The 23,672-nt window shown below is 35.8% G+C and overlaps 1 protein-coding gene and 1 long non-coding RNA gene across 3 annotated transcripts; one reads left to right on the top strand and one right to left on the bottom strand.

The window, feature by feature from the left end:
* Window positions 1–3,414: 3,414 nt before the first annotated feature.
* On the top strand, window positions 3,415–23,088 carry PMCA (plasma membrane calcium-transporting ATPase 3). 2 transcript variants are annotated; one of them, XM_015188784.2, is made up of 18 exons: window positions 3,415–3,549; window positions 6,771–6,942; window positions 6,997–7,191; window positions 7,278–7,564; window positions 7,630–7,840; window positions 8,413–8,454; window positions 9,183–9,598; window positions 9,671–9,913; window positions 9,993–10,234; window positions 10,288–10,732; window positions 10,805–10,892; window positions 10,999–11,312; window positions 11,382–11,580; window positions 11,645–11,856; window positions 11,928–12,079; window positions 14,240–14,378; window positions 17,063–17,074; window positions 21,976–23,088. In XM_015188784.2, exons 2-18 carry the CDS (start codon window positions 6,786–6,788, stop codon window positions 22,426–22,428), a joined length of 3,807 nt encoding a protein of 1,268 aa, XP_015044270.1. In that variant the 5' UTR covers window positions 3,415–3,549; window positions 6,771–6,785; the 3' UTR covers window positions 22,429–23,088. The 2 variants fall into 2 exon arrangements, with proteins under 2 accessions (XP_015044270.1, XP_002132194.2); XM_002132158.3 differs by lacking the exon at window positions 8,413–8,454.
* On the bottom strand, window positions 4,091–6,771 carry LOC26532798 (uncharacterized). The gene is made up of 2 exons (XR_001453435.2): window positions 4,413–6,771; window positions 4,091–4,332 (listed from the first exon to the last, which is right to left on the bottom strand). It is a non-coding gene; the product is annotated as an uncharacterized lncRNA (long non-coding RNA).
* Window positions 23,089–23,672: the final 584 nt, after the last annotated feature.

Raw genomic sequence — 23,672 nt, 5'->3', positions numbered from 1 at the left:
TTCCTCCGTCCATCTTGGAGCCGTCCGTATATATGTTGAGGTGCTCAGTTTGGTCCCTTCCCTTTTTCTAGTCTTCGGGCACATTGAACTATGACCGTACTAGTAGGCGGGAAAGAAAAGACTTCAGGGTGTGGAACAACTACAATTTCTACAATTCCGATATTTTCGTATATATTTCAAGTGTAAACTAGCTTAATGTAAAACTTATCATTCGCGAGAAGAGTGGTTCAACAGGCTGCGCGTGAAGTAGCTTCCACTGCACCGCCGTCATCTTCCCACTCTCGACGCTGCGATCAATTAAGGCCACAATGAAGTGTCTCTAGGCTTACTCGCCTTCGCCTTCGGCTGGAGGGTGGCCACCTTGGGCCCGCGTTGTCACTTGCTCGCTGGAGTGTTTTTGACAGCACTCTCTCTGCTCTCTGGATTGCTCCTCCCTGTGCCCGCCGGTGGTAGCAGTCACGCTTTCCACCGACGTTTGGGTTGACATCCCAACCCGCGTTTCCTCGTCCGTCCAAACAGAGCTGCTGAAATTTCTAAGGGATTCCAAACAGTAACGTTTATTATACATATGTATGGCGCCAGTTTGAGTCGGGGTTTCACGTCTGTTAAAAAATCACACTGTTCCCCCGGGATATCCTCAGTGTGAGCCTATTAACCATACAATATACTGGAAATCTGAGTTTTATACTAAGTCAGCGCAAAAATGCAGAAAAATCAAAGTATTCCAACAAAAGTTTGTGATTATTTTTAAAGAAACAAAATATGTTAAAAGTATTAAAGAAAGCGGTCCGGATGCGACAAAACCATAAGCCTTATAATTCTCAACGTTCTTCCGCAAAATCAGGTATGAATACGGTTTTAATCCAAGTTTCTCTCCGCCTTATTCGGAGGACCCAAGAGACTTAAGACTTTAAGAGACTTAAATTAAAAAACAAACCACCACCGGCTTAAAAATAAGAAGTACCACACTTTAAATCATCAAAAACCGGGCGTCAGCTTAATGGGCACATTAGCTAGATATATATATTAGTTTCATGATATGGAAATAATAATAATATTATAGGTACTGATCTGGTAAGAATCTTTATTTACATGTGCAAGATAAACTATCTGGAAGTGTATGAAAATGTTTGTGCTACGCTACTTTATCGCAACGCCGCAGTGCAGTGCAGAATAACTGAGATAAGATAATGATAACCTAGACAAGCAGCTGTCAGAGTCTGTTCAAAGCTTCTACAAATAGCGGTGTCGATTAACAAAGTACTGCAGTCTTTCATATTCGCATGGAAGAGCATATTCGTCTTCGGTTTTTTTTCAGACTGGACTATATATTAAATATTAATTTATTAATTGGTGCTCTATTCTCCTTTTAAAAAATGTACGTAAATATTTTGGCGCGCAGCTCTACCGATTGGTTCTCTTCTTCGGTTTGATTCGGTATCTGTTCCCTACGTTTTATTTATTTTAGACACAACCCAATAAAACGAAGCCTTTAATATCAAATCTTGTAGAAAATTGATAAATTTATCGAATGAAATAATGTGTTCAGTGCTGTGTGTCCTATCTAGCTAGTGATATCAAACAGAATATTAAAATTCCGATCAGAGAAGGAGCCGCATAACCCATAGTCGTCCAGTGGGTATTTATATACGGGCACGAATATTATTAAGCTTGAAGAATTTTATCACAGTTCAGGTGAACAATATCGTGGTTTAAAAACAGTAATATTTTCCGCGTTTTAACTAAAGATTTTCGCTTGTTTAAATAGAGGCGGGTTAATTGGGCTATGTTTTCTTCATAAGTATTTTTTGGTATATTTTGAAAATGAGAAGGTATATTTCAGTATGTTTCTGAGGGTAACGTAAGACGCTGCCAGTTTAAACACCATGTCTAGCTCACACACCTTTAAAATTATTTTTTTTCAAAAATGTTTAAAAAAAAGTCTTGTCAAAAGTGGATAACGGAGGTTTTCCATACTGCACTTCCATTGGGCTTATATAAAAAAAACCGGTCAAACATTTTTCAAACGAACACTTCTCTCCCTCAGATGTCGCTTTTGGTAATTAGATAAAAATGTAGTTAATATGTAGCAACGGTGTTGTTAGTATGTAGGGAACATGTAATAACAACTAATTTGGTGGAAATGGTTGTTGACCCTTTGTGTTTAAACCATATGTTATAAACAATCCAATAAAGATGAGAACTTAAAATTAACCAGTCTTGTAGGAAATTGATTTATCGATCGGATAAAATTATGAGTTCTGGGCCGATAGTCGAATATCAGAAGCGATGAATATAATAGAACTTGAATAAAAATAATTCGTCAGTATATTTACGGTATATTTTGAAATTATTGACGCATGTTTTATCGTAAAATCGGGCATGCTCAATCTAAAAAAAGAAATTAGCAACTCGACTCCAGGGTGACCGTTTACGGTATTTTTAATATGTTTCGGTATTTTTTAGGTCAAAATTGAACCGACGGTATATTTACGGTATATCGGTAAATAATGGAATATTTTGTCAATTTCATCAATCTATTAAATTTAATTTGAAACGTTATATAGAAATCCAATACAAGCGAATATTTAGAATAAGCCAATCAAGTAGAAAATTGATTCATCAATCGTATAAAATTATGTGGGCATTGCTAAATGTTCCATATATAGCTGGAAATATTCGACGGAAGATCACTTATGAGTATTTATTGGTGAATAACCGGTTGACAACAATGATTACCGGCAACACTAATTTTCATACCCTAAGGAAATTGAATAGAATATAGAATTGAGAAAATGTTTGTCATCCCAGTCTCCGTAGGTATCAGGATCGAGATAAATATATACAAGATACTAATAATATATGTATGTACATAAATATGTCTAAAACATATCAATTTGAGAACAGGTCTTTATAAATTACGTTTTATCTTCATATGAAATTAACGAAATAGGGTGTACAAGCGACTGTTTTTTTATTGAACTACATTGTTTAAACCTTGTTTTAGCCTGAATACAATAAAAGCAAGGACTAACAATTAGCCAATTAAGTAGAAAATTGATTCATCAATGGCCTAAAATTACGTGGGCAAAACTAAAGGTTTTAGTTAGACAGAATTATTAAACGGAATCTCTACATTAAGCAATTGGAACGACTATCCTCTTTCGTTTTTTTTTTTTTGTTTGACCAATTTCGTTTAAACCTTTTTTACGCAAAATGCAATAAAAGCAAGTGTTTAAAATAAATCAGACAATTAGAATATAGATTCACTAATCGGATAAACTTATGTGAGCATGGCTGAAAATTCTATTTAGCTAGTAATATTCCACGGAAGATCAAAAACGAGGAATATGTAAAATATAACTTGAATTCGTCAGTATATTTACGGTATATTTTTTAAATGAGACGGTATGTTTCGGTATATTTCTGAGGGTCGGCCTGCTCAATCTAAAAAAAGAAAATAGCAACTCGGCTCCTATAATTTAAATAGTTACTCCGTTTCGCGGCGTTTTTACTTAGGCGTGTAACATAAAAAACCCATCTTATTGTGTATGTTAATAATTAAAAAACATAGAAATGTACAAACGTTATGTGTCAAGGAATTTAGATATTTAATGCGGTCAGGAACGGAACTTGATGTGATGTGATATGATATCATCTATATTCGTATAAACAAGTGGCTCCCCTTGTCCACGCCCACGCATAAAACCAACTAGTCCATTTATAAGATTGAAGCTACTTTTTTAGTATCAGAATCAATATATTCGAGTGTATAGGGGTAATCTGTTTGAAGGCTTGTCATATGTACATATGTATGTATGGATATTTATTCATGCATACATACATATATCCATTCCAATGCCAATGTGGCCAATACCACTGCAAATACGCAGGGTACGCTTACATGTACGTCATGACGTATGACGTAAGTTTCTGTCTGAGGTGTCGATGACATATCGCTGGGTTGTGTTGTCCTTTGCGTTGCCGCCACTTTTCAGTGCAAGAATTTGTACCAAATTGCAAACTTATTAAGTGTGTTGGTATGTGCATGTGATTAGAAAACACAATTCAAAAGAAAACGCATTCAATATTACGGGACTCTACATCATATGTATATTTTTGTTACAAGGCGTGGTACTATTTTCTATGTACATAATAATTTGTGTGTGTACGCGCTTAAGAATATATTCATACATTTATAATATATAAGACGTACAGACATATGTGCACATGAAATCTGTGCCGGATAAACGGTACATACATGCATATGTACATTTCACAAATATGCGCATACGTGTGTATATCTTTATTCCCTTACGAAACCATACAACGCTGAAAAGAAAATATTTGCAACCGTGAAGTACATTTGAGAAAAGGTTCTACATCTTCGATAATCGGTTTAGGAATATTACTTTTAATTTCCATTTAAGAAAAGATCGGAATGGCCATCTGTTTGCCAGACGTCACTTACACCTGAAATCGTACATATCTACATAAATCATCGGTCCGGGCCGAAGCTGACCTTTCTTACTGCTGTAGAGTTCTTAGATATATTTATTATGTACATACGTACAAACGTGCATGCGTTTGCAAGCATTTTATTCCGCCTTAGCTTGAACAAGCAATGACAAGTTTACATACTTATTTACCTTTAATAATAATACATACATACACAAACTAGTATATGCATACGGACGAAATTCTATTTTTGGATACAGATACCTCATCACTGATTCGTCTGGTATTTACCGTTCGGAATTAGTTAGTACCGGTATTGTTTGACGTCATTAGATTGTGGAAGACAGCTGATTGTGAGACACTTCTTCATTATCTTAAACCATAAACGAAAACCATATCTCTGCTATCGCACAACAGACGAAGCCGGATCGTTCCAATTCGTTCTAGATAGTTGTCATTTTGTCATTCACTATCTTTACACAAAATAAAATACGAGTATGAGACTGTCCGAAATAGTTCGTGGTAGAACTTTGGTAACTTCAGTACCTTAAAAATATCTGTGTGGTATGCAAATACCTGCACCCAGCACCATAAAATTGTTTTCACGAGCGATTAAAAATAAAAATTCGTTTTTATTAAAAAGATTTGATAGTTACATATACTCGAGGTAGTTGTTCTTCAGACACCCGGTACTCAATTTATTTTCGTTTAAATATCTACATATTAAGTAAAAAGAGGCGAAATACGCATGTAGTTTGCATTCAAGGTGTGGGAATGAGAGTGTGAACGAGTACGATCACCAGCGGGAGCGAGCGAGAGGTGGGTGGAGGGAGGGGTCGTATTCCATATAGAGGTCAGCAACATCTGGCAGCTTGTTTTATATTGTCACAGGATGTGATGTGCACACATAATCTCCTATAGCAGTCGCTGTAATGTGACATGCATTTTCATGAAGTTCATACACTACTGGCCAAAAATTAGTATATTGGTGTCGTGCTAGTTTGTTATGGTATAGCTTGAATTTTTGTAAATGGATGCCAATTGTTTATATATGGAATGGTTACAGTCTTGCCAAATATTTAAATAAAAAATTAAAGTGGGGAACCACCTTTATAAAATGCTATGCTTAAATTTTTGATGGATGGGCATTTTGGTAAAAAAAAAATTGTGGAGAATTTGTGCAAAAAACGTGATGTGAGATTCCAGTGGAGACTTGCCGCAAACTTATTGCTAGTATGCTAAGAAGAATGGCCCGAAGTCATCCAAAATAAGTGTTGCTATATAGGATACTAGTAACAGATTATAACTTATAAGAAAAAAGTAGAAAAATTTTGATACGCTTTTAGCTTTTCGCTTTGGAGAATTTGTGTACTTATTATTTTGGCCAGAACTTGTTTATGTTTTTAAGGTTTAATCGGTCATAAAACATTTATTTGAAATGAAAAATGCTTATGATAAACATTTTTATAGTCTATTGTAGGTTAGAAAACTAAAAGTAAATTTGATTTTTTAATTATGTTTATAAGAAAAGTTTTATAGGACGTAAAAGAAAGCTCATAAGCGTGTACTTATTATTTTGGCCAGTAGTGTATATGTATTTAAATGCGTAGTGCCCGGTAATAGACGAGTCGATATAGCCATGTCTGTCTGTTCGTCCGTCCGCCCCGCTGAGAGCCTAGATGCCAGAGACAATTAGAGCTGGAGCAACCAAATTTGACTACTGTTGCAAGTGTATTTCCAAATTTGGCTCCCCCTCACAAAGGGGGGGAGTGCCATCTACAAATTTGATGATACGCGAAAACCAAAAACGCATAATCTTAGAAAATGATGATGTCTAGCAGATTGACATCTGGATTAGATGGGATCTTTATAGCCAGAAGTAATAAATTAAATTTCAGTGGCTATTCAACGCCTTCCACGCGCTCTGTCGAGATAAAACGCATGATGTTAGTGTAAGAAAAGAAAAAAAAGACAAATGTACAAAAAAAAATTGAAAAGAAAAATGGAAACGGACAAAATCGAATATACATTTGTATATATACAAATATCGCAAATGGCTCGACCGATTTTTCTAAAAGTTTTGTTTTTGCCAAAAAATTCATTTTCCTCTTTCGCACCACCAAAACTATTCTGAATAAATTACATAAATCATAAACTCAAATATATGTATGTTTACTTACTGAGTACTGGGTATAAAGAAAAGCCGCGGACCTAGGAGCGGCTCTATATGTTCCAGCTTTCAGTCTTTAATTTGTAGTCTTAATTTGGAAATAGTCTTAAAATGATGTTAATATATCGAGTTTCATTTATAGTTTCTACAATAACAAATGGCCACCATAGATGGAAGACCGGCGCAATATGGAATATCACTTAAGCAATTACGCGAGCTCATGGAGCATCGCGGACGGGAAGGTGTAGCGATGATTGGTGAATTTGGTGGTATTCACGAACTCTGCAAAAAGTTATACACATCTCCGAATGAAGGAAAGTACTTTCATAGTACACACTGTGCTTAGGTTCACGTTATATTCATTTTAGGTTTAAGTGGCTCGAAGGCTGACGAAGAGCACAGACGCGAGACATTCGGCTCGAATATAATACCACCGAAGCCACCAAAAACCTTTCTTACACTGGTCTGGGAGGCTCTTCAGGATGTAACACTTATTATTTTAGAGGTAGCTGCATTAGTATCGCTTGGTCTATCTTTTTATAAACCCGCCGACGATGAAGCACGTAAGTGTTGGATTTCCTGATCCCACCTGTGGCAGTTGCCAGCTGGCAGCCGAATCTAACGATTCTATATATATATTTTGACACAGCTGTACTACAAGAGGAGGAAGAACACCATGGCTGGATCGAAGGCTTGGCCATTCTCATATCTGTTATTGTAGTTGTGATAGTGACAGCCTTTAACGATTACTCAAAGGAACGACAGTTCCGGGGCTTGCAGAACCGAATTGAGGGCGAGCACAAGTTTTCGGTTATCCGAGGGGGTGAAGTGTGCCAAATTTCGGTGGGTGATATTCTCGTAGGCGACATTGCACAGATTAAATATGGCGATCTGTTGCCAGCCGACGGTTGCCTTATACAAAGTAATGATCTAAAGGTAAGGCTACTTCCTATTAGATTTTCTTTTATGTATTTTAATGTGCACTTGTGTTGTCCATAAAGGTTGATGAATCCTCGCTAACTGGTGAATCTGATCATGTAAAGAAAGGCCCAGATGTTGATCCTATGGTTCTATCCGGCACACACGTGATGGAAGGCAGTGGAAAAATGATTGTCACAGCTGTTGGTGTCAACTCTCAGGCGGGTATTATTTTTACACTCCTTGGAGCCGCTGTCGATGAGCAGGAAGCTGAAATCAAAAAGATGAAGAAGGGTATGTATCACAAAACATATGTCACAATAGTATATCATATAAGATCGACAGTGATTGAGAAAAGTAAATGTGATAAATTTGGCTATAACTTCAATTCCAAAGCAATCATTTGATGTATGAATGTACTAGTATGTTAGTGTAAAACACGTCATAAATCTTGTGGAAATTGCTAAACATTTGAATTAGCTATAGTAAAACCTATCTCACTAAACTGCTACAAATATTTATATTATACATATATTTATTATTTATTTATTTTTCGTTGTTCCTATTTTTTCATATTCCAATTGTCATACGAATTGCGAATTGCATGATGTGAATTGATTGATCCATCATTGAACTCCTCCATCTACCCCAATCAACCAACCAACCAACCGACCAATCAATCAACCAATAAACCAATCTACCAACCAATGTACCTGTACCAAATTAAAACCTCGATCTCGACTCGGCCACAACAATAAACAAAAACCCAACAAAAATACAAATCTAATAAACCCCAAATAAAATTAATCGAATTGACTAAAATGGAATAATAACTAAACGACATGCAAATCACTATTGATATTCAGAAGCTAAAAAGGCCAGCAAACAAGCAAACAAGAGTCTGACAGGTGAATCACTTCGTAATTATCTTCGTGTTATGATTTTGTTTGTAATCTTACCTCATATGTATATACAGTGATAAGGTTCCCTATATGCCCTATATACATATACATCTACATATGTATCTTAAGTGAAATCTTTACTGCCAAAAAGTGCCTAATCTGTTTATTTACGAAGCATGATTAAAGTAGTTGGCAAAACGAGAAAATATCAGCTTGTGCCTCAGAGAAGAGCTTAGTTGAGCGAAATCATCTTTAACCAAGCCCCTTCTTAGCTTTGGATAATATAAAATCTACCTGCAATACGCGCAACCACACTACTAATCGATCGTCCAAGACGATCTAGGATCTTGGCTCCATCCAATATTTAATCGTTGATATTGACAGTGCATACAGAATGCTAAGACTGTCTCTGTCTCGTAGGTATTCTCCTGCATTAAGAATAGAATTGAATATGCTAAACTTGAGAGCATTTCAAAACTACACCTGAAACCGGATTTATTTTCGCCCTAGAAAGCCCCATCACTGTATATACATATGGACGTCCGTTACCCCACCCCAGTCCGATACTTTGCCAAAGCTCTTGCTATATTGAAAAATTACTTATTACACGATTTGAAAGCAGATGAGTATACTGTACAGTAAGCCTGTTTATCAGTCATTTATCCGTAAAGTTGTATGTGATAGAAGCTATGTAGTAAATAATTGAACATAATACTTATTTGCGGACCACGCAGGTGAAAGCGATGGTCGAACCCCAATGAAGGGGACCCAAACCCAAGCGTCGTCGCAGCGACAGCCAGTCAGCGAGGGAACCAAGTCCGAGTCAGATGGAAACCATGTGCCGCAATCATCCTCGACATCCGCACCCGCTGAAACAGGACACAAGAAGGAAAAGTCTGTGCTGCAGGCCAAGCTGACGAAACTAGCTATACAGATCGGCTACGCTGGCTCAACCATTGCCGTGCTGACGGTTATAATTTTGATAATTCAGTTCTGCATTAAAACGTTTGTAATTGACGAGAAGCCTTGGAAGAACACCTATGCCAATAACCTAGTGAAGCATTTGATAATTGGTGTCACAGTATTAGTAGTTGCGGTGCCCGAAGGACTCCCCCTGGCTGTAACCCTGTCTCTGGCCTACTCGGTCAAGGTCAGTTGGATGTCACATCAAACACATGGACTCGTTTCACAACTGTCTTCTATTCTTTTCTCGTGTCAATAGAAAATGATGAAGGACAACAACCTGGTTCGTCACTTAGATGCTTGCGAAACTATGGGCAATGCCACTGCCATTTGCTCAGATAAGACTGGCACACTTACAACCAATCGCATGACCGTGGTGCAATCCTATATATGTGAGAAACTATGCAAGGTCTTGCCCACACTCAGCGATATACCACAGCACGTGGGAAATTTGATCACAATGGGGATATCAGTCAACTCGGCATACACTTCAAATATCATGGTAATTATCTATATTCTTTACTAATGATTTTCTGTAAATGATCCACTGTAAATTGGGTGTGTTCTTCTTTTGTAAAAAGGGCGGAAAAAACCCTGGAGACCTACCGATTCAGGTTGGCAACAAAACTGAGTGCTCTCTCTTGGGCTTTGTCCAGGCACTGGGAGTCAAGTATCAGTCTATTCGGGACGAAATCCCAGAGGATAAATTCACGCGCGTCTATACATTTAATTCGGTTCGCAAGAGCATGGGAACTGTGATACCTCGACCCAATGGTGGCTATCGGTTGTACACGAAAGGCGCCTCAGAAATTATCATGAAAAAGTGTGTATAATTCGGCTAGCTGGTCAGTTTGCTATAATTTTTTTTGTCTACAGATGTGCTTTTATTTACGGCCACGAGGGCACCTTGGAGAAGTTTACAAGGGACATGCAGGAGAGATTGATACGCGAAGTCATTGAGCCGATGGCATGCGATGGTCTGCGCACCATATCTGTTGCCTATCGAGACTTTGTGCCTGGGAAAGCAGCTTTGAACGAAGTCCACATTGATGGCGAACCAAACTGGGACGATGAGGAAAACATCATGGCAAATCTCACCTGCCTTTGCGTCGTTGGCATTGAAGATCCAGTGCGTCCCGAAGTCCCGGACGCCATCCGCAAGTGCCAGCGTGCTGGCATTACTGTCCGTATGGTTACGGGAGACAATATCAATACAGCACGCTCAATTGCCAGCAAATGCGGTATCTTGCGTCCCAACGATGACTTTCTCATTCTGGAAGGCAAAGAGTTCAACCGGCGCATTCGGGATACCAATGGCGATGTAAGTGTTGCCCTTCTACGCCTCTGCCTCTGACCCTCGGAATTAAATTAACTAATTTGTTCATCCGCACAGATTCAACAACATCTTATAGACAAGGTGTGGCCCAAATTACGCGTTTTGGCCCGCTCATCTCCCACTGACAAATATACATTGGTTAAAGGTATGTACAACAGTCGAAACAAAGTCCATGTAAATTGTAATTCCGAGTAGCTTACAGTAGATACGAGTTCTGCTTTATCACAAATAGAACTTCAATTGCTTTATAGGTATCATTGACAGCGCAGTAAGTGAGAATCGTGAAGTGGTTGCTGTGACAGGCGATGGAACCAATGACGGTCCAGCTCTAAAAAAGGCCGATGTGGGCTTTGCCATGGGTATCGCTGGCACAGACGTTGCCAAGGAAGCCTCTGATATCATACTAACCGACGACAATTTCAGCAGTATTGTCAAGGCTGTGATGTGGGGCCGGAATGTCTATGACTCCATAGCGAAGTTCTTGCAGTTTCAGTTGACAGTCAACGTGGTCGCTGTTATTGTTGCATTTATTGGCGCCTGCGCTGTGCAGGATTCCCCTCTCAAAGTATGTCTTTGTAAAAAACTGTCCTGGCAATAAACTCTAAAATAAACTCCATCCAAAAATTAATTCTAGGCAGTGCAAATGTTGTGGGTTAACCTCATAATGGATACATTAGCATCGCTTGCCTTGGCCACTGAGCTTCCGACACCAGATCTATTACTCCGTAAACCATATGGTCGAACAAAACCCTTAATTTCCCGCACAATGATGAAAAACATTTTGGGCCAGGCACTTTATCAGCTGTTTATAATATTTTCGCTGCTCTTCGTTGGTGAGTTGTACTCTACATACATAATATGTATAGATCTTCGACTAATTTGTTAAACTAATTGTAGGCGATTTGATACTCGATATTGAATCCGGTCGCGGCCAAGAGCTTAACGCTGGCCCAACACAGCACTTTACCATTATTTTCAATACGTTTGTCATGATGACCCTTTTCAATGAAATAAATGCACGAAAAATCCATGGGCAGCGCAACGTCATTGAGGGACTTTTGACGAATCCCATATTCTACACTATTTGGATATTCACTATGATATCGCAGGTATGTCGTATTGTATAATTGTTGGATATGTATATGTGAAATCGTTAACCGGTTAATCTTTTCACTGTAAGGTTCTAATCATTCAATATGGAAAAATGGCTTTCTCAACAAGAGCTCTATCGCTAGACCAATGGCTCTGGTGTGTATTTTTTGGAATCGGTACACTTGTTTGGGGACAACTAATTACCTCTGTGCCTACGAGAAAATTGCCCAAAATACTATCGTGAGTAAATGTTCCTTGTTATAAAGCTTATAAGACCAACACACGCTTTTCAATGGACCTCGGCTTAAAAAGTTAGATAATTCCATATATGCACAGATGTAAGTGCATATGTGCAAAGCCATTCCACTTGAATAAGAATTAGGAAACCGAACGGATCAAGAAAATGACTTCAGCACAAATACCTACCCTGAGAATCCGTCAACATCATTACCTATGTACGAGTATGATGTAGATTAATTAATCGGAACAGTGCCGTGCTTAGGTAAAATTTGTTATTTAGCTATCGCTCGCAATAGAGATTTTTGGAAGTTGGACTGCTTCTTTGCCTTTGGCTTAGCCTTAGCTATATTGGAATACGTATTCTATATTGTATTTATTTTTTCGTTTCTGTTCACGTTGGAATCGTTACGAATATAACTATTTAAGGTATATCATGTATATTTATGTATTATGCTTCAGTATTTTAGATTTTACACAATAAAAGTATTAAAAAATCGGCGATTCTATTCAAACGTTTACATTTAATATTTTTGTTAAATAAGTATTTTAAGGCATTAACTCGTTTACTTTTAGCTTGATACTAAGCTGACAAAAAATTTATGTATGTACAGTAAATATTCTAAAAAATATATGCAGGCAGTATACGATGAAAGGTACGCGTAGTCTGCTCACTTAAATTCCTGTAAGCAATATTGCCCAATATGTAAGTATGTTTAAGTTTTTGAAATTAATGAAATATCAGACATTTTGGTGGTTTTTAAGTCCTAAAGTCAAAATTGATTACATGACGATTTTCCCTTGTATTGTATTATACTTGTATTAGTCTGTCTCCCTTTTTTATTTTCGTGTTCGTATGTAAAATTGTATAGCATATTGTATAACGTTCCCGTACCTATTTTTTTACATATATATTTATGAATATCTAGACTGTACTGCCACCACTCTCTGAAGTTTCAAATTGACTTGCATCTGCCAAACCAAACATGTGCTGATGCTTTTTTTACATTTTATGTAAATAAATATTTTATAATATTTGAAGAATCCACTAAAACAATCGCTCGTCCAAAAATTCAATTTTTGATTTACAAAATGTACATATACCAACCCAATGGTTCAATAGTTACCCGGTTTAACGCAGATAAAAATGTTTTTTCTTTCCAATTTTAAAATGATTGTAAATATAGATCAATTCCAACGTGCTCTTATAATTTTTCCACACCCTGGTGGTAAATGTTTTTTCGTCAAGCGCAGAGATTTAAGTTTGTTCGCTGGGAATATTTTGTTTTAGAAACTTTTAATAGTGGGTCGGAGCATAGTCATGTGAATATGGTTGATAAAAACTAATTCGAAATTAAATTTTTACCCTTTACAACATTTTGTACTTTCTAAAAGAGCAATTTATTTGGAATGAGTTCTACTTAGGAGTGATTACGGAGATTTATTGATCCATATCATAGTTTTTAAATTCAGAGAAAAGTTCGTTTTTCGGTTGAATATTTATATATATAAATATATATATTCGAAATTATAAAAAATAAATTACTATCATTTTCGGAATATTTTCTTTAGTTAGTAGTTTTTTTTAGTAAACTTTTATCTTAAGCTTATTACGAATTGTCGTACGGCTTTCATTTCGTTTCTTTGGAAATTAGACTTCCCAAAACTGGCCAAGACCAAAACAGGAGTTCAAACTGTGCTTTTTTGGCCGACCACGGTTCCAGTTACCTTGAACCGAGCAACAGTACGTTTTTTTATGTAAGCTGTTTTATTTTTGCAAAAGTAAACTTTAGGCGACGTGAATCTTGTAAGGTTACTAAAGTACTATATATAGTATAAGTATTATTCATAAGCATCAACAACCGAGTCTTTTATCATATACATACATGTGTATGAACATATGTTTCTTTGTCTGTCTATCAAGATTTAATACAGCGAAATTTGGAACGATTGGTCGCAAAAGTTTTTTAAAGATAATGTTGGTGTCATTTTAATTTTTTTTAACATGAACATGAAATGTATGTGCATATGCATACAAATATGATACAAATCGGATCACTGTATTATATTATCGTTATGAAGCTAGGGTTTTTATGCTAGGCATTTTTGTTGGCCCGCCAAACACCTCTTGAATACCCTCAATAAAATAGATGTAATTTTCAGGTGGGGTCGCGGCCATCCCGAGGAGTACACAGATGCCATGAATTTAGGCGAGGAACGCTTCGACTCAATTGATTCCGATAAGAAGCCGAGAGCTGGACAGATTCTATGGATTCGTGGGCTAACTCGCTTGCAGACTCAAGTAAGTATCACTTTCCGCTTGTCCATTTATGTTCATGTCGAGAAATTAAAGTTTACTCTTCGATTAACTAACGAGTATAAACTTGTGTAGTCATATTTTAATTTATAAATTTAATTTTCGTTTTTTATAATTCATTCACGGATTTTTCGTTAAATTTACATATATTTAAATTGATTTACATTACATGGGTATTTTATGTGCCCTTTTTCATATAACATTCTCATATTTTACACAGATGCCTAGGTATAATTTATTTATTTTGATTTTTTTAGACGCTGACATATTAAATACGTACATCATATGTCTTTGACTTTAGTTTTAAGGCTGGTTTTCCAAAAAAACATACATTGTGGTCGCATGGCGAATACCAAGGCGACTGCTTTCGGTTTTCTGTTATATTTGATATAGAATATTCAACAGATAATACGGATCAATCAATGAAAAAAAGTCAAATAGTCGACTTGTATTAATCAGTTTTTTGATTAATTGGCTTTAATTAAGTTATTTTTGTTAATAATTGGTATACAATATTTTGTATGTTCTATGATTTGCCATTTTCGTTATTTAACTTATTTTTTGTGCTCATTCGTATGTACATACATGTGTTCTGTCAGTAGGTACATTTCTTACTGCGCAGCAAAGACACATGGTGGGTTTTCGGCCAAGACAGAGGAGACAGAATAGGATAAATATACATACATACATACATACATACAAAAAAAGAAGTGATAACTAGGCATGGAAATTTTGTTGAAAAGTAAAAATTACATGCATGTCCATACATGTGTGTCCAGCGGAGTAAGTTCAAAGGAGATCTTCCGATTCGGCATGCCGAAGAATTGAGTCTTTGATTTACTTCCTTAAGCTTTAACACAATAGATACAAATGCACCCGTATCAGTCAGGCATCTGTATATGTACATATGTATGCATGTATGTATGCTGCGAATGAAGTTTCAAATTGTATCCGCTCGATTGATTTGAGGTAAAATTATTGATTAGGGTAGGCCTGGAAATTGTGTTGTGCAATCTTGTTGCTTTTGACTACTATAATCTTTCCAAAACTTTGTAGTTCGATTTATGTATAGCTTATTGTTGCAGTAGACAAATTTGATCACCAGCCACTGCATCTACAGCCCTTTCTCTTGCTCTCTTTCCCTCTTGTTCTTCCACCCCTTTTTTCTTTCTCTCTATCTGCCATTCTCTTTGAATCCACGTCTGACTCGTTTCTGTCTGTGTTTAGTACATTTTGATGGATCACGTCTGGATCTACACATTTCCTTTTGTAGTTTTTAAGCCGCCATTTATTAAGCATTTTGTACATCTCCATAACCGATAAACAATACGATTCCAGATTATCCCGAACATTTTCATAGCGAAATATAAAATCAAACCAAAAGAAATTGCCTACTGTGCGTGAAGATAGAATAAACCATTAATGTATGCCTGTTCATACATAACTCTTTCAATTTACTCACTATTTTGCTCAAGTTGACCAGCAAAGAAATGCATCCTTCTATAGGAATCATTTTTTATTTACTACGTGATTAGATTGAGTGATTGGAGAATTAATACACGCACACACGTATTCAACTAGAGTGACAGAATCCACTGAAGCACACTCTTACACCATTAGGAAGGATTAGCATTAACTGAGACTTCAGTAAATGTATCCGTTATACTCATAAAAGATTATATCTGCTTGGCATTACGTACTTTACTTTATTTTTCGATAACTTTCATGTGTCTTTCTATCCAACTTGTCAACTTTTTAATCGATTTTGTATTATTTTATTCAGGTTTGATTTATGATTCAGTTATACATATGTATGTATTTTTTATTTCTTTACTGTTTAGTCCTTTAGAAAATTTAAATTTAAATTTAAATTTAAATTCCTTGATAGATGCATGTTAGTATTTCAGTTATTGAAAACAAACATTTCTCTGTATACTTTGCATATTCTACTATATACACAATGTACAGCTCCACAATCTTAACAAATATAAACAAATAAATGTATTTGTTTTCGGCACTACCGAAACTAAATATACTCTTTCCTATATCCCTCCATATTGAGATTAGCAGCGTTCCGAAGTTTAAAAGTACGAGAGCTGTATGTAAAAATGTACATACACAGTAGTCTTCCTACTCCAGTTTTTACTCGTATTTCAGGAGTCCTGAACTCCGGTCCTCTACACCCTATTATTGCACACTATGTATCTAAATATATTTATGTGTGGTCTTGCAGTATCCTATGCATTTTTAACATTTGAAACTATTTTGTGGATGTATAAAAGAGTATACTACAAATCTGACAGGCAACCTACATAACAATTAACTAGTCTCCTCAAACCTATGCAAAAAAAACTTTAAAATATTATACAAATTGATAATATTCATTTCATATTTTTCGTCCTTTTAAAATGCTAAAATCCAATCCTGAATGTTTGATTGAACGAATAATCAATAAAAATAATTGTGTATCTACTACAATAAAAATCATATAATATATCGACAAATAATACAAATAAATATTAACAAAAATTAAATAATCAAACAATAACCTGACGTCTGAATCTTGTAATACATACCTCATAAACATTGATGAATTGATAATTGATAACCCAAACCGTCAAAACCGTGCTTCATAATTGAAAACTCGCGCAAACTCAACTAACGACCAGATTTCAGTACCGGTAAGAATTGTCTATATGATTTAATGTATTGGCAGCTAGACAGTGTTTTTTGTATAACAAAACCCATCCTGCTCCCTATTATATTTATTTTCAATTCCCATTCAATTACACACATGCACACCTAGACATCGACGTTTTGTTGAATGTTTTCGCGTATATTTAGTATACTACAAATGTATGCATTTTTCTCTGCCACTTTCACTATATCGAGTAGAGTCGCTACAAACAACATACATTTATTTATAAAGAACATACGTACAGCATTCATTTGTGTGTGTTTTTTGACTAGTTTTGTTTGCTTTGGCTACTGTAAATACATAACTAATGAAATTTATAGTATGCTGGAATACGGTATACTTAATGGTTTTACATGTCTACAAAACATTATTGTTCAATCGTAGCATCTTTTATCATTTTGTGTGAGTGTGGTTGCTTGTTTCGAAGGGGGGCTATAATAATATCATATACATCGTTATTGAAAATAAAATAAAAGTTTCGAAAATTTCAACTAAATATCCCTTGCACTGAGGGTAAATAATGACAACCCAAAATGACAATGCTTTACATTGTTCTTAAACCGAGTCAAGCAATTAAAGTCAAGAACAACATGTAGTATGTATACATGTACAAAAACAGCATTAGAAAAACAAGTCTTATCAACGAAACTCGCAATGTATATTGTTTTTGGGGAGTATCGGCGCAGCAGTCCCTGTCAGTCTACACGTGCGCTCTGGCGCCAATCACTTTGTGTTTTTGGCGATGGCATTCTCTTTTGCACTTCTTGGTCCCAGTCTCGAGCCGAGCATCAATTTGCCGCGACATGCCCACGCAATGTATGATGTTTTTGAAATTCTCGGGTATTCTCTTTCGTGTGTACGAAAGATTAAATCATAGACGAAATATATTATAGTAGGTTTGTTTAAAATATTTGTATATATGTATGTACATATGTATGCATGTACCTAATTTGACTCTATTAAGGTACTACGATATCGAAACATTAAATAACAACATTTCTTGATCCTATTCCATCCGTATAATAAACCATCGAGTTCGATTATCTAAGCGGATATTCAGACTAAAATAATGGGGCGAAATTATTCTATAGGTTTTATATTTTGTAGTTGTGTAAATCTAAAATTGTTTTCTAAAGTCTCTTGAGCTAATCAGTCAGATAGATGGACAGTAATAGCGTAGCGTACATCGACTCGTCCGTAGGATCTGATATAAAATACTGGATAATAAAATAATTTGATCCAGATTGAAAGTGTTACGTATTACTATGTAGCATATGTGTTTAAACCAGATAACGGCACGCGGCATTCACAAGTTTTTAGTGTGTTTATGTGCAAGCATAAAGCAAAAACCAGAATTCAGATAAAGTAGGATCCTTTCAGTCAAAAAAGAAAAAAAAAACAGCGGATACATTAAAATAATATTGAATAAATTTAGCTTTTGATTCTAACAAATTTGCAGAACGTTAAACCCACTAAATCCTTGTAGCGGGAATGATTAACATTATAACGCTTCTCAATAAAAAAAAAAACAATACGCTTCGACTTAAAAATATAAAAAAAGATCCGACAGTCTGTTGAACATTTTTTTCAGTGCAAAATCATATTTTGCGCTGAAGAAAAAATGAAACTCACAGCCCTGCAGAAAAATGATTCCTTTTGAGAATAGCCCGAATAGTGCATACGAGTATATGTACATATGATATGTATGTATTATCACCATCTCCAGGTGCATTTGTTGAGCGAAAAGAAATTTGGTTAAGACAATTGGAACAAATGTACATGTTGAACTGTAGCTCATGTGTGTTTATCCATAGATAGTCAATCGGTCAGTCTGCAAGGGTATCGAAGTCTTTGGATCCCGAAGTTAGCCTACTCTTTTGTTATTTTCTAATTACTATATATAATTCGTATAGGATTTTCTTGAAACTGTGACTGCAGACGATTTTGTATTATCTGTTTTTAACCCAATGAAATAGAGACACACATACATATACTCGTACACATGTATCGAAACATCTTGCATCATTTGAATTTGATTTAAAAATTTTACTTTAACATTTTAATTTTTATTATAACTATTGATTGAGTGATTTCAATTTGAAATGATTTGTTTCTAAAGTAATTATGAGATATTTGTTGTTAATTTTTGTAATTTTAAAGCCGGCGGAACCAATTCGAGAGACTGAAGTGTAATTGACAATTGCAATAAAATCAGCAACCGTTCTACATAAATGTTATATAAATACTAAACTAACCTGCAGTTATACTCGCACTCGACACACTCGTACACTCAAATTTACACAGGGACTCTAAAATGTACGAAATTAAAATTGTGTGTATCATTTCATTCAAACATCCATAAGTATGTTGATAATAAATTAAAGCGGTCTAAAGGACTTAACTAATAAGGAACAGAACACAGATAAAATATACCCAATAATAAGAATGTTATAAACGTAGCTGAATATAAATAGGCGGCGATGGTACTTAGTGAGAACATGGAGGTAGACGTAAAGATGCAAATAATATTTAAGGTAGCAAATGCAGAATTAGACCAGAATTGAACAGAACCAAATCAAAAACTGATGTACTCGTAGGCTTATACGTACTTAGCTAGGATTTGCAGCGATTATAAATGTCTATAATTTAAAAAAATTATTAAAAAAAAAAGGGGCAACAAAAAAGCATCAATAACCAAAATCCCCATACTTATGATATGTTAACATACACGCCAATTTTCTTCACAATTATGTCAAGGATGGTAACAACAACGGTAGAAATTTCTTCAGTGTATAGATTCTAAACTTTAATAAATTGGATCTGAATAGTTCTGCAAAAGAAATGAAAAAATAATATTGGCACCACAATAAAACCACAAAACAAAAACAGCTTCCATCAACAACTACTATTACTACTTTCTACTACAACAAACAACATCAACAGCAACCATCACAACAACGTACAAGGGTCTTCTGCTACGCTCCACATTATGTATGTTACGTACTCTCTCTCTTACTCTGATATCTACTGTACTATCTTCTACTACTACCTACAACACAAAAAAGTCCAGCTCTCTATTTCCTGTAAGCATTCAAACGTACGTAACTATATTTTTATTTCTCTGTATAAGAACGAACCATTGTGCACGTCGATAATACATAGTAATAAATGGTGTCCCTAAATAGTTGACTACTTTTTCAGCATAGTGAGTAGCCCCGTACTGTCCCTCCCTATCTTGCAGCACGTACACAGCACCCCCACCCGTCCGACTGCACAGACTCCGATACCAGAGATAATGTGTCTTAATTGAGAGCACTGGACCTTCTCACCACTGTTTCCGGGGAGGCTATTTCCCCTCAGTACAATTTATTTATAAGCAACAAAGCGATAAATTAATCAATCAACATGGGGGTGTAAGAGTTATGTACATGCATTAAATGTATCTACATGTGTCTTCGGTACCTATCTGTGCGTTAGTTTTATTTAAATCAGAATTACATTTATGGACTGCTTAGCTGCTTTCCTGAGACAGTTTACAAAGGACAAAGGACATAGTTTTATATGTATGTACATATGTTGGATGAATGACTGAATATTTGTGTATGTAAAACAACCGATGATTAGACCAAATATCTGAATTCGCTTTATTTCTTTGGTATGTTATCTACGGACACAGTTATCTACTTTGTTGTCACCAATTTTGTCAATATATGTATATTGTGTCTTCCTACATATATGTATTCATATATGGGCATTTCATACATTTCTGTAGCTCACTTGTTATTTTTCGAAAGCAATATTTTAGGTAAGTAGACACAGACATAGTTCAAGGGACCTTAGTGGTAACTGCAGGTTGGTGAGTTTCTCCCATTCCATCTAATTTCGATATTTGATTCGGCTGAATTTACAACTAGTGTTGAAAATGTAATATTTTTCAGCATAACACATTATTATTATTTTTTTAAATATATTTTTATAATCATATCCTTGCAAAAATAAATTTAAATAATGTAACTGTCATAAGACAGCACATCACGGAATATTTTTAAAATACCTATATGAGAATATACTGTGATTCCAATATTATGTATAAGGTATAAATATGCATTTCCGATTAATAAAGCACGAAATATCTCCACTATGATGTACGAGTAAAATCCAAACGTTTTGCAAAGTTACGAAATATTCGGCAGTCCGAAGATAGAGTTTTTGTTTTTTTTTCTTAAAATATGTACATATATTACGGTGTTCACCAGCTTCTTCTACTAAACCCAACTAATCCTAAAAGAGTTTTCTTCTGCAGTAGCATGCATACATTTTTAGGGAAGAAAGCAAAGATACTTATACCTCACAGATTAGCTTTATGCTGTTTAAAGCCCGTATCTAGTATCTGTGGCCAATAGTGAGTTACAAATATACATATTATGATTGGTAAAGCTTCCAGCAAATTTATAACACTCGTTCGTCCGCATCGTCCAAAGATTCATTATTTCTAATGTCCGTGTCCAATGAACGAACAGAAAAATCCCGCACCCGCATGACGCTTCAGCTCTGCACGTACGAGTATGCGTAATTTTAACTCCGTGGTACAGCTTTTTCTGGCGATGCAGCGATGCACTTTGCAGTGATTTAATTAGTTTAAAATTTTTCGAGACTGATCTGATTTTAGTTAAGAGCTTATGTTAAGTCTGCATTTTATTTCTATTTTGATTTTTTATTTAATTATTAATTCCTTTTACTGTGCGTAATTGATGTTTTATGTATGTATGTATATATGTACTAAAGTTAATAAGTACGTATGTATTGACTGCATTGCTATTTCGTTGGTAGTTTTCTTTACGTTTCTGTTTCTGTTCGTTTGTTGTCTAATTTCATTTGTTTCAGTTGCGCGTGATTCGTGCTTTCCGATCGACCTTGGAAGACCTAAACGAACGCCGATCGATGCACAGCTTGCATAGCTTACGCAGTCCTCGGACAGGCGTGCCAGTGGGCGGGGGCCATCCATTGTACAATTTCAATCTTCTGAGCCCAAATTACAACAAGCACCAACATCAACAGCAGCAACAACCACCGCCGCAGCCTCAACAGAATCTGACCAGCGTTCCGCTGCCTTTGGACATATCTTATATTGACGAAGACCCGCAGCAGCATCTAACTTTGCACAATGGACGTACTACATCCATAAACATATCCGGCCCGGTCTCCACCACACAATCTACGCGTGTCCCTGCCATATCCCCAGGTTTCTCCGAAATAGCTCACACTTTGCAACAGCAAGTGCGGATTAATCACAATGAAACGCACCATTCGAACGGACAGAATGAGACACGAATTTAATAATCTTACTTGTTTCAGCGGCTGTCAGTCACACACGTATTTGAATTTGAATTGGTATCGGCAAACCTATTCTCGAACCGAATCCCAAATCAGACTGACCATGACACTCTGAACCTGAACCCTAACAGTGTTGCAATAGTCTAAAAATGCTCGTTCTTATTATCTGTATTAGCTTATTGTTTAAATACTTTGTTATTCGTGCATTTTTCGATCCCAATAACCTATTTATTTATTCTCTTGGGGCTTACATATGTATACATATGCGAAATACGATTCGGTTCGTCCAGTATAAAATTACGACAATCAAATGCAAATTTACCGATTTTTTTCATCGAAAGATTGGAAGTAAACGAAACCAGCTATTAATGCGTTGGAACGACCGTATAAGTCCAAAACAAATATTTAATTAGTTTACAGGTAGCTTAGTGCATTAGTACAAACATACGTGTAACTCACGTTTTGTCTCGCTTGCTATACCCATGCGCTTTGCTCATCCAATGAGTCTGCAGTATCCAGATAATTATGCAATCTAACAGTAAAATACTTTATACGTTCTAGAATATTTAAGCATGCTTTTTATACTATTACCTTGTTTATTTGTAAAAAAAAAAAAAAATAATAATAACTTAGTAATCGTTTTATTAACTACTGTACATCTAATGGATCTTGCATATATTTTTTGTCTGTCTGGCTTGAGTGTTTGTATGAATGATCAATAACCTTCAAGGGCCCTCAATTGTCCGTTTCTGGTAGGTATACATACTCATCCATATTGTATGAATACGACACACTCACGGATTTTTAATGGTGGTTGCTAAATACTACATATACATATATGCAGAACATGCCTAAGTGCGACTCCGGATTATACTGTTGCCGAATTTAAAACTGGCTTAGGGGTATACTGAAAGCATCGCAAACATTTTTTTTGCTTTTTGCTCCAAAATGACATTAGGAGGTTTTACAATGAAGGATTTTTTATCGGTAATTTAATCTTCTTTCCATTACCTCTTACACCCATACATAGAAAAACGGATTAGTTGTTGCCCATTGAACTAGCATACATCTGTGTGAATAGCATAACTTTTAGCGTATAAGGAATACGATTATGTACGTAGCAATATGTACCTGTACCCATAAAACCTGCACAAACTGTGAGGGCGGTTAAGTAAAGTATTCCCCCTATGCCAAGACAGAGGCCATCCCTACTACATTCACATCAATATACAATATACTCACACTTG

The sequence above is a fragment of the Drosophila pseudoobscura genome, chromosome 5, assembly GCF_009870125.1.
Source record: "Drosophila pseudoobscura strain MV-25-SWS-2005 chromosome 5, UCI_Dpse_MV25, whole genome shotgun sequence".
Lineage (NCBI taxonomy): Eukaryota > Metazoa > Arthropoda > Insecta > Diptera > Drosophilidae > Drosophila > Drosophila pseudoobscura.
This window is presented reverse-complemented; position numbering and strand designations above follow the sequence as displayed.